Source organism: Gavialis gangeticus, unplaced genomic scaffold, assembly GCF_001723915.1.
Source record: "Gavialis gangeticus isolate Ggan-Ray unplaced genomic scaffold, GavGan_comp1, whole genome shotgun sequence".
Lineage (NCBI taxonomy): Eukaryota > Metazoa > Chordata > Crocodylia > Gavialidae > Gavialis > Gavialis gangeticus.
This window is the reverse complement of record NW_017729022.1, coordinates 102,250,563-102,262,865: the sequence shown is the minus strand read 5'-3', so window position 1 is coordinate 102,262,865 and position 12,303 is coordinate 102,250,563. Positions and strand designations below refer to the sequence as shown.

General features: G+C 41.2%; 1 protein-coding gene across 2 annotated transcripts in view; it reads left to right on the top strand.

The window, feature by feature from the left end:
* SULT4A1 (sulfotransferase family 4A member 1) overlaps positions 1–12,303 on the top strand; it is a 58,037-nt gene that overhangs the window by 33,876 nt on the left and 11,858 nt on the right. For both annotated transcript variants that reach the window (XR_002096965.1, XM_019515745.1), the window contains exons 2-6: positions 1,457–1,587; positions 3,318–3,398; positions 3,499–3,625; positions 8,818–8,912; positions 10,159–10,297. Coding sequence is in view for 1 of the 2 variants with exons in the window: in XM_019515745.1 (XP_019371290.1) it covers positions 1,457–1,587; positions 3,318–3,398; positions 3,499–3,625; positions 8,818–8,912; positions 10,159–10,297 (573 nt within the window). In the remaining variant the exon portion in view is untranslated. The remainder of the gene's footprint in view (positions 1–1,456; positions 1,588–3,317; positions 3,399–3,498; positions 3,626–8,817; positions 8,913–10,158; positions 10,298–12,303) is intronic.

The following is a 12,303-nucleotide window of genomic DNA, read 5'->3' as shown; positions in this document are numbered from 1 at the left end:
TTCATGGTCAGGGCGGCTAGGATCTGGAACCAACTTCCAAGAGAAGTGGTGCAGGCTCCTACCCTGGGGGTTTTTAAGAGGAGGTTAGATGAACACCTTGCTGGGGTCATTTGACCCCAGTACTATTTCCTGCCATGGCAGGGGGTCAGACTAGATGATCTACACAGGTCCCTTCCGACCCTAGAAACTATGAAACTGTGAAACTATATTGAGTGACATACTAATTTAAGTGCACATAAAATTAACCAGAATTCAGAATGTGTGACATAAAATTAACTAGAATTCATAAGTTGTACATAGGCAGATTTCCTAAATTGTGACATCCATATACATACAACTATTCAGTTGCCCATCAAGAATGATGGGGGGGCAGTGGGGATAGAGCGCTGTCACCCACTGCCCCACGCTGCTTGCTGCTCTGCCTCTGGCCCCGTGTGTGCCCCTTACCTCTCCACCCCTCGGTACCACCGCCCCCCCGGCATGGGGAGGGGGGAAAAGCTTGCACTCAGTGGCCACAGTCGCCACCCAGCACCCCGCACTGCTGCTGCTGTGCATCCAGCTATGCGCAGCCCCTCCCCCCTGGCTCCCCTTCCTCCCTCCCAGCTGTTCTCAGGGCCCGGCAGTGGTGGGGCAACATGACTGTCCCCACCTCCTGCCTGCCACCTCCCCCTTCCTGCCAGCTTTTGTTGAGGCCTGGCAGCAGTGAGGCTGGAGCGGGGGCTCAGGGCCAGCGCTGTTCTGTCAGCACCCAATGAGCAGGACTGGTGGGGGGCGGGGGGCGAAGCCAGCACCGCTGGTCTCGGCCCCTGCTCTGGTCCCTCAGTCCCCACTGTCATGGCAATACTCCGCCGTGTGTGTGTGTGTGTGTGTGTGTGTGCGCGCGCGCACGCAGAGCACTTTGATTGGTTGTTACATTCAGCATTGTGATTGGTAGCCAAGACAACCAGAGTGCGAATAAAGTGTTACAGACAGACAGACAGACTAAGGCTTTTATTATATTATAATGGTAGAGTTGCCTTATGTTTAGAACAGGATATTAATTCATTTGAGCTCTGTTCATATTACTGCTACTGAGAGATTTACTAAATGTGAACAAACACAGCTCCATTTTTCATGTCTAAAATGGAGATAATATTTACCTACATAATGTTCAGGCTACAAATTTTAATCAATTTGTAAAGTGCTATGAAATTCTTAAAAGTGGTGGGAATGAGATTATCATATTTATATGAAGAAGTGTAAAGAAATAGTTCATATATTTTACACAAAAGGACAACTGAAATTATATAAATCTGTAGAGAATACCTTCATAGCTTCTACAGAGAATAGGTTGCAGCAGATTCTCAAGGACATAAATTATCATTATTTGTATATATAGGGCTCCTTTTCATATGCCCCTCTTTAAATTAGGACAGTGATACAAGTATGTTCTTTCCTGTTCGGTTTATTTTTACAGGCACGGGTTTACTACAGGAAGTGGTATATCTAGTGAGTCAGGGAGCTGATCCAGATGAAATTGGATTAATGAATATAGATGAACAGCTTCCAGTCCTGGAATACCCTCAGCCTGGTCTGGACATTATCAAGGTATAAATTATTTATCAGCAAGTTTTCCAGCAGTTAGGTAGTTTTTATTTACCTTCTATATTTATTATCATTCCCTCCTATCTTGTTATTTTTCTGCCTTTTTGTCATTGGGCCTGGTCAGTTTGTTTTAATGATTTCAAATTGTATTAAGTTGTTTTTAAATTAATTTAATTATTTTGTGGTGTACTTTATGATGTTTTTAGGCACGTTCCTCAGTGGCCTATATGCTCTGACTAGGGAATATACTAAATAGAAAGCTCCTGATTCTCCCACTTGCTTAGGTATACACCCAAATCAGGCAGATCCTCCCTCGTCTCTGTTCTGTCTCTCCCCCTGCTGGCTCTACAAAGAAGTTATTGCAGTGATCTCTGTCCAGTAGCTGGAGCGCAGAGCATTTTGTTTGAGAAACTTCCTGTTTCCTTGAGAGGCAGTTATAAAAACTAGCGACTAAAGGAATGTCTACATTGCAGTCACTTCTGTGGCTGCTACCTTTGTACATATATATGTAGTAGCCAGTTGCCAGTCAAGAATGATGGGGGTGGCGGGGGAGAGGGAGCTGGGATGGAGTGCTGCCACCTAACGCCCTATGCTGCCACTGTTCTGCCTCTTGCAGGGAGCGGGGTGGGGGAGCCGAGGCCAGCACTGTTGGCCTTGGCTCCCCCATCCCCTGTCTGGTCCTTGGCACGGCTTCAGAATCATAGTGGTGCTCCCCCCATGCTTGAAGCACTCTGATTGGCTATTTCCGTCAGCCAGTCAGAGCGTGAATAAAGCATTACGGGCAGACAGACAGACAGACTTAGGCTTTTATAGTATTAAAATATGGGTTAGTCTCAACTGCTAGCTTGGGTGTTCCTGGTAGTGTAGCTACAGTAGCTCTCTTGAGGCGAGGGTTGACTGCAAGTTCCTCTTGAGAGAATGGGTAAGTGTTGAGGAGGCTGCTCCATGCTGAGCTGTATGCTCCTGCTGTTACACTGATTATTCTCTAAATGCCAAGAAAGGTGTGTCAGTGTAGGGAATGTAGTGTAGTTGCAGCTTCAGACTGGAAGCTGTTTGAGGTAGAAACTCTCTTTTTGTTCTGTATTTGTATAGTACCCAGAATAGTGGGGTCCTGGTCCATGACTGGAGGTCCTAGCTGCTTCCAAGATATAAATAATACCATTCAGTCTTTTTGCTGTTAGATTGCATAGAATTATGTACATGAATTATATACAGCCATACAAGCATAACTGCCAGCAGGCTATTCATTTAGTAGCATAATTATTGTTTCAAAGATTCGGGTATAAAAAGTTAAAATATTGACAGAAAACACCAATACAGTCATTTGATTGTCTGCTTTTCCTGGACTTGTTTTTAAATGTATTTTAAAATGAATGAGTGAAATTTAAAAAAATAATTTTAGTAATGCAGCTCAGGTTGGTATTTTCAAAAGCTCTCCTGTTCCAGCTATTTGTTTCCATGCATACTCACAATATTGGGAGCAGAGTTTTACACCAACCATGAGAGCTTTTGAATATCCCATCCATTATCTTAAAAAAACAGTTGGTTTCAAATTACGAGTTATTGCAAAGATTCATATTTATGATTTTGACATTCAGGTCTCCATTAGTTTGAACAGCATGTTTCTGAGTGTCAAGTAGTACAGTAAAGAACCTTAAGTTTGACAATTTAAGAAATAACGCCAGACAGCTTAACTGCATTGAGAAATGGTTTTGCTTTCCATTTTGTTTCAGGAGCTCACCTCTCCTCGTCTCATAAAAAGCCACCTACCATATCGTTTTTTGCCTTCAGATCTCCATAATGGCAATTCCAAGGTAAAAACAATTGAGAATTGGATTAGCTGCACCAGCATCTGGTACTTCTGTGCTTTAAAAAAATGTCATTTTAATAAGATGTAATATTTTCACTTCACAGGTAATATACATGGCTCGCAACCCCAAAGACCTGGTAGTTTCCTATTACCAGTTTCACCGCTCCCTTAGAACCATGAGCTACAGAGGAACATTCCAAGAATTCTGTAGGAGGTTTATGAATGACAAGTGTAAGGAACTATTCTCTTGGTACAGTACAAGCCATTAAACATTTATTGCCACCTGTCACCTCTGTGTTCCATACTTTACTATTGCACTGCTATTCATTTGTATTCTTGATAATATTTTACATGTTATATGGACACTGCAAACAGGTTTTTTGCCCAGGGCTAGCTGGGTTCAGGTGACAGATTCCTCCATGTAGATATCTGGATTTCGCTGCTGATGGAAACAAGAAACTACAGCGGATTGGCCACTAGTTTGTTTTACTATGACAGTTTCTCTAGGTTTGTTGGCACTGAAGTGTTAGCAAAACCTAAAACAAAAGCTTTGCCCCTAACGGGCATGTCTACATGACAGCTAATGCAGACTAATAAACTCTGGATCTTATTGATTATTTGTACAGACCACATGGAGCCCAGTCGGAGCAGTCTGGGCTGTTAGGAGACCCAGGGGATAAGTCTGACAGCCCAGTGCTGCCCCAACAGGGTTCTTCCATGTGCTGCAGGGAGGCTGGCTGGGGCACAGCATGTCAGTGCAGGGCTAGCCAGTGGGCAGACCCCGTACTGATGCAGAATGAGCCCCAGCCAGCCACAGAGCAGTATGTGGAGATGGCGAAGCAGCCATCCCCACAGCTGGCTGGGGTGAAGTGTGCCTCAGCATGGGGGCTGCCTGCCAGCTAGCCCTACACTGAAGCACCCCATATCCCATCCATCTGGGGGCAGCATCTACATGTGTGCTGAATAGAACTCCACAGCAGTGTAGTATTTGTATTTTACAAGACTAGCCTGCTGTGGAGTTAATCACAGAAGAAGAGTATTGTCAGCATAGTCTTGGAGGAGCTGGAGGTATTGTGCCTCTTGGAAGAACACTCTTAGAAAGAAATATAACTCAGGCTGGGAAGAGAAAGGGTCTAACTCTGAATAAGTTAGGAATTTTTCCATTGTGAGGTTTATTCCTCCTCTTCATCCAGTAAAGAAGACACAACATGAGCCCCAACAGTTCATCCCATGGAATGAACCCCTAACAATGCACCAAAGACTCTGTGATCATTCATTGACACTGAGATAACCTACAGCTCCCAGGTAGCAGGTTATACAGCTTGATGGTACTGGTTGCAGCTACCTTGTAAATTTTAATGTGGGATTCTACAGGGTAAAAGAATGGATCCTGCGCAGATAGGGCTACTAAGATGATTAGGGTCATGGGAACCTGTCTTATGACAGAAGACTAGAAGAGTTTGGCTTGTTTAGTCTAGCAAACTGAAGCCTAAGAGGGGACAGCATTGTCATCTGTAAATATATCTGAGGGTGAATATCAGTGAAGGAGAAGAGCTATTTTACCTGAAGAATATTATTGGCACAACAACAACTGGATGTGAATTGATCATGAATACATTTTCTCTGGAAGTTAGAAAATAGGTTTATTACCATCAAAATAGTGAGGTTCCATACTAGCCTTCCATTAGAAATAGCAGAGGAGAAAAAAGTCTTAACTAGTATTAAGATGGAGTTTGATCAGTCTGTGAAACAGATTATATGGGATGTGTCTACATGAGACAATGGGCAGTAGATTAATTCTACTGTGCATTAGCATGTTACAGCAAAAGCCATGCTAATGACCGTGCACTGGCACTACTGCATATTAGAGGTACTAAACATAATGCACAGTAACAATGGCACATTAATGCATGTCTAGACATGCCCATGGTGTGGTACCTGCAGGATCAGAGGATTTGACTCAGTGACCCAAGATGTTCCTTCAAGTTTACATTCCTAAGAGTGAGTGAATGGAGGGTATTAACAGGTTCTTATTTACAATTTTTATGTTTTCCACAAGTGCCATTCCACTTGCAATTTATTCTATTCAAACCCTATTCTATTCAAGTGCCATTCCACTTGCATTGCAATTTATTCTATTCAAACCCTCAGGATGGAGACTGGCATAGAGTTTGGTGAAGGGGTTCATGAGGGGATGGGAGAAAGGGGACCTCTCCTTTTTAGTGGGCAGAAGCTTCACAGATATAATGTACATGTGTCTATAGTGGGTTCAGTGGATCTTGCATTGCTTATCATAACATCATAGATTCAGTAAAATATTACAGCCTATTCTGTGTTTCTATAGCTGTACAACTGGGGCTTTTTATAAAATAATAAATCTAACTCAGGAATCCTCTGGTGTTTTTTCCCCCCACAAGTGGAATGAAAGGAGCAGAAAACCTGCTTATCTGGCCTGAGTCATGTTGGAGGAAGAAGTAGTGAGCAAACATGACATCACTCTTTCCATCCTTCTCCCCTCCTGATGCTCCCCATTACACAAAGTCTGTTCATTTCTGGCTCTACTCTTAAATGGCACATGGTTAGTTGCATTAAAGGATAGAATCAGGAAATGACATCATTCTTTGGCATCGTCTTCAAAAAACATGAGGGGATTTCTCACATAGCAAAATGGTAGCCTGTGTCAGCACTGTTTTGTATGGACTCCTGCTCTGCACCATTATATCTAAGTATTTGGCATGTTTAGGAGCCCCATATAACATTTTTTGTTTAAAGGATTTTGTTTAAATGAGTACAGCCTACATGTAAACTGCCTGTTTAGAAGTGTGGGGAAAAGTAATAACAAATGAGACAATGCTCAATGTTCCAGTTTTCCCTATGTCATTCTAGAGATTCAAAATGGGTCTGTTTTGTGGAAAGAAGAAATTACTCATGGTTTGCAAATTTTCACATAAAATGGGCCCCTTGCTAAAGTGGAAATGGAAATGTGTGCAGGCTTTTGCTAAATGCAAGGTGACTTCAAAACATGAAGTTAAAAAATGGGACATTTGCAGGTTTTTGACACCTTCTTTGTAGAACTTCAAGGAAAATAATGGTTAAAAAAAAATTGTCCACAATTAGCTGACAATATATTTCTATAAAATATCATGGAAAAATGTTCACCTAATGTTTACAGTTCCTGCTTGATTTTAACACTTACAGGGAATTAGGGTAGATCACAGATGAATGACAAATAATAAATGAATGGCAGATATTCAACATAGGCAGGCAAGGTTCTTTCGTTAGATGTGATACTTTTATTACACCAACTGAGTGGCTGGAAAAGAAGTTCTTAGCAAGCTTTCCGGCTCGGTCACCCTTCCTCAGGCATAGGTAGTCTCTGTTGGTCTGAGACTCCGAAGAATGAGAGAAGCTAAAAGTGTGGTAGGATGTCAGTGAAAATGTAAATAGGTAGATAAGCAAGCCAAAAGATAAAGCAGGGGAGGGGAGGGGAAAGAGGGCAGGGGGAAAGAGGGGGAAAAAGGGTCAGAGGTAGACAACTGTGAAATTACAAGGGGGAGAAGAGGCTGTCTGTGAAAATGGGAATAGTTGGAGATCAAGAATGCGAGAAGCTAAAAACATGACAGGATGTCAGTGAAAATATAAAAGGGTAGAAATTAGAAAAACAAAAGGTAAAACAGGGAAGGGAGGGGAAAAACAGAGGACAAAAAGGTTAAAGGGAAAACACTACAGTGGTAATAAGGTAAAAAAGAGACTGAATAAAACATAAATGGTAGGGAATCAGGAAGAAAAATGACAGAGAAGAGGGGGAGGGGAGAAAAGGTGGGGGAGAAAGGAGAGATGTGAGAGGTCAGATCAGGCAGGTACCAGGTGAATCAGACGTCAGGCAGATTGTAATGTGTCATAAATCCATGTCTATACTGAGTCCATGATTTTTAGTATCCAGTAGGTTGATGATCTAGTAAATCCTTACATTTAGTAAAACCAGTAGCTGTAGTAAATCCATAGATCTAGTAAATCCAGTAGGTTGATGATCTAGTAAATCGCTAGATTAAAAATTTAAGGAGATTTTTAAAAGTAGATTAAAAATCCAGTAGATCTTTAGTATTTAGTAGGTCCCCTCCCCTCCCCCTCTTCTCTGTCCTTTTTTTTCGTGATTCCCTACCATTTCCATTTTATTTATAGCCTCCTGTTTACCTTATTATTACCACTGTAGCTTACTAAGAACTTTTTTCCAACTAATCAGTTGGTGTAATAAAAGATATCACGTCTAAGCAAAGAATCTTGCCTGCCTTAGACCAGCACAGCTACAACTAAAAACTCGGATATTCAGCATGCATTTTTTGCTGGGTTGTTTACCTAAACACATTTACTCATGTGTCGGAATGCACTTTCTTTTGGCCGAAAAATGTATTTCTTTCCTTAGTGTATCTAGATAGCAAGGATCACTGTCTGATCTTTTGTACACTGGTGTAAACAGACCAAAGTCAATGTTTCTGTTCAGGATTTACACCAGTTGTAAGAGGTCATGCTTCAGGCAAGGTGCTGCCACTCCTAAGGATGAGCATAAGGATTCCTGGACGATCTAAAATCAACAGAAAGAGTAGTTTTGTGCTCTTTGGGGTGGGGAAATGTTTAACCATGGATATAGATTTTCACCTTTGACTTTCACTGTTGTTTCCAGAACAATATTTGGATGTGTAAGGTCACTTCCTCAATGCTTGCCTATGTATGAAAAAGGGTCATTTGCCATAGGTATTGCACTGCATGTGGGGAGACAGTGGAGAAGAGGTATATATCCAGTGGAGATAATGCACTTTCAGCCTCTACATGCTACTCTACCCATGCCATATCTGGGCTTTGCAAAGTATAGTCAAGTGTAATGGGAAGCAGAAATGCAGAATACATTGCAGGAATGTCCTCAAGATTCAAGCAAGATTAGAACCACCAATTCCTCCCCTGCCCCAAGTCTCCTGTCAGGATACTTTCCCTTTGACTGTTTTTAGCATGCTATTCTCCAGATATCTTTCATAACCAATCAGTGATATGCATGGTGACTGGGAATTTGCATGCACAATTTGCTGCTGCTTTCCCTTCACCTTATAAAGACTGAATCAGTATTGAGCTCAAAAGGGGGTGCTATTACGCAGCATGGCATCCTTTTACATTTACCACCTCACCATAACAACACGCCTTAGGACTAAATATACTTTCTGTGCATGTGCTGCACGATCGCAATGGTGTAGACTGCAGTATTTTTCACTTAAAAACCTTGTTAGAAATGGAAAAGCTACCAAAGCAAGTAAGCCAATTTTTTCTTGGAAGTATAAAATGCTTGTTTTCCTTATGTGTTTCTTTCCAAAAGATATTCACAGTAGAATTGCTCGCATTTTTTGTGTCAGTCATAATATCCTTTGTCTCTGCAGTAGGATATGGTTCATGGTTTGAGCATGTGCAAGAATTCTGGGAACACCACATGGATTCCAATGTACTTTTCCTCAAATATGAAGATATGCATAAGGCAAGTCAGATATTATAAGGAATTTTCTGTTATCTGGTATAGATAGTGATTATAATTTAAGGAATTAGAAAATTGTATGATAAAGGTACATAAAACAGAATTAAAAAAACTAACAAACAAAATTTAATGAGTCACTTACAAAATAAGTTTCAGCCTCTCACATTAAACAACCCCAGTCTTAATTCTGCCTCTTTAGGGATGTCAGCCAGAACAGTGAACATTATAATAACCTGGTGCTTCCTGATAATTCCAGTATAACTATGGAAATCCTGTCCATACAGGTCAGTAAGGTTCTCCAAAATGGGGAGCCTCATTAGTCCTTGATGCTGTTACTGCTGATCTACAAGATCACATTGAACCGTTCTCTTAATCTCCAGCTACACAAATCTAATTAAGACGGCCAACAATAATATGGGGTGGGGGGCATGGTTTGAATGTTACTTTCTTCTACCCTTCAAAGATTACAGACATACATATCTTCTACTCCCCAAACAAGATGCTGGCATTGCAAGGTGAACAGAGTTAATGCTGGGGTGTTGTTTAAGATGGGAAGTGACACCTTAACTTTGCACTTCCCTGTCTTCTAGATTTGTAGGGTTTTTGTTTCTTAATGGCAATTTTGATAGTCCTGTGAACAGTATGTGGTGGGTCCTTAGCTTTGTATTTCCTTATTTTCATATATATGAGAATTTGGGGAATCGCATTTTTCCATTCAGGAATGGCACAAAATGCAGTTTGCTATTCTGGAATGTTCAACTTAGTTCAAGGCAGGCAAGGTTCTTTCAGTAGATGTGATATGTCTATTAGACCAACTGAGTAGTTGGAAAAAAGTTCTCAGCAAGCTTTCGGATACAGTCACCCTTCATCAGGCATACAGAGTCTCTGCTGGTCTGAGACTCCAAGGAATGAGAGAAGCTAAAAGTGTGGAGGGATGTCAGTGAAACTGTGACATCCTTCCACACTTTTAGCTTCTCTCATTCCTTGGAGTCTCAGACCAGCAGAGAGTCCCCATGCCTGACAAAGGGTGACTGCACCTGAAAGCTTGCTAAGAACTTTTTTCCAGCTACTCAGTTGGTCTAATAAAAGATATCATATCTTCCCAAACAACCTTGCCTGCCTATGTCCTTAGACCAACACAGCTACAACCAAAAACCCAGCAACTTAGTTCAACAAATTCATTTGCATTTGTACTTTTAATCTTGGCAACTTCTAACTTTTTTAATGGGTTTTAAACATTCTCTTATAGGACTTAGCGACAATGGTTGAGCAGCTGGTGAGGTTCTTGGGAGTTTCTTACGACAAAGCCCAGCTGGAGTCCACGGTGGAACATTGTCACCAACTCATTGACCAGTGTTGTAATGCAGAAGCCCTCCCTGTTGGCAGAGGTATGTGCAATACACAGAGTACCTTTTTAAGGTGGAACTCACAACACTTAATATCTTCCAGAACATGCTGACAAAGTGCCAAATAAAAATAGACTATAAAATAGACAAACTAGACAAAATAAATATAAAACATTGGAATGTAAACTGTGTGGGTAAAATTACCATTAGCACAATAAAGAATTCACCACTGATGGAGGTAGGCTTAACTTTAAGGGGGTTGACTCTCCTTACATAGTGATGTTTGCTTAACCAACCTTTGTGTAACAGGGAAATGAAATCTAGAGGAGTCCATTTTAAGGACAGAGGAGATCATTAGATCATCAAATCTATTTTGGTTACTGAAGGCTGTAGAATCCTACAGGGTTATCTGAGTATCGAGCCCCATAACTTGTGATTGAGCAAAGCATGCCTTCTAGACAGCCAGTCTTTATTAGAAGACCCCAAGAGATGGAGAATTCACCAATTTCATGGTTAGTTCCCATGGTTACTTACCCACACTGTTAAAAATATATGCCTCATTGTCACTGTGAATGTATCTGACTTTACATTTGACACACTGGTGTTATTGCTGATCCTCTCCAAGATTTCCACATCCTTTTTAAAACTTGGGTACAAGGACTGGATGCAGATTTCAGTTATCAGGCTCACCATGCCATATACAGAAGTAAAACCACTTCTCTGCTCCTACCTATTATTCTCATTTGTATATTCAATGAATTTTTAGCCCTTTTTTGCCATAGCATCACAATAGAAGCTCCTGTTGACTTTATTTGTACATTATGACATCGCAGTTCTTTTCAGAGTCACTGATGTGAGATGCTCATTCTGTAGTTATGGACTAAATTCTTTATTAAATATATGCCCTTACATTTGACTATATTAAAATACACTTTGCTTGAATAGGGCTAGGCTACCAGGCAGTCCACTCTGAATGACTCTGAATGACTATCCATTTTTTGTTATTATCATGTAGCAGAAAGCCTCCTTTGTACATTTCCCTTCTGGACATGGATATAACAAGCCCCTTCTTGCCTGCACCCACCAATTTTGTCTGTTTCTTTTTTCTAAGTATTGACAGAGACGTAGCACACTCATTGCATGGGTGTGGCAAGGCTCAGAGCAAGCCAGAAAGCTGAAGTGGCTTTTTGCAAGAGAAACCTAGAAACTACATGTACATATTAATTAAGCTCAGTGTCACTAAAGAAAACAAAAGAACTAAAATATCCACTGCAAAGACTGTAAATATATCCTGTGCTAACCTAACTCACTTACTGTCCCCAGTAACCTTTGATCCTCACTACCTCACATTGCATTTTTATATATTTCTCACTGCATTTTCATATTTCATCTGTCTTGTTTTTACCATGGCATTTTGTATTTTGTATTTTATACTTTTAAACTCCTAACGAATGTACTGCCTGTAGAATGAAGTTACACCCTGGACCATTGTTAAATCTGCATTGAAATTGTAAAGTGATAATATCTGTTGAGTGAATGTGAGTGAATGATAATCATCAGTAGACAAAGACTAGCCAAAAGAACTCCATTTTAAGCTAATCAAGCTAAAGAACTGATTCCTGGAACTGAGCACTCACCCTATGGACTATTCCTGTAACCCATGACAATACGGCCATTAAGTCAATAAGTCAAGGGTGGACTCCCAAAACTTCAAGTACCAGCAGGCAGAAACCCCTGTGATTAACAGCTGTCAGGTACTACTCAAGACCCACTTGCAACAGTGACCTGCAGAATTGGGTAGCCAAGATGATCCTGGGGGATCACACAAGTCTGCCAGAAAGGGATAAAAGGCAGTGAAGCGTGACCCTCAGTGGCGCCCTCTCATCCAGCACCTGACCTACTGAAAGAGAAGGACAAGCAGGCGACCCCCTTCTGGAGATTACATCACCTTGAAGGAAGCTGACCATCAACAGCAGACTCCAGGGCCTCGGATAGGTAGATATACTGACACCAGTGCTCTCACAATCACTACAGCAGCTACTATACAC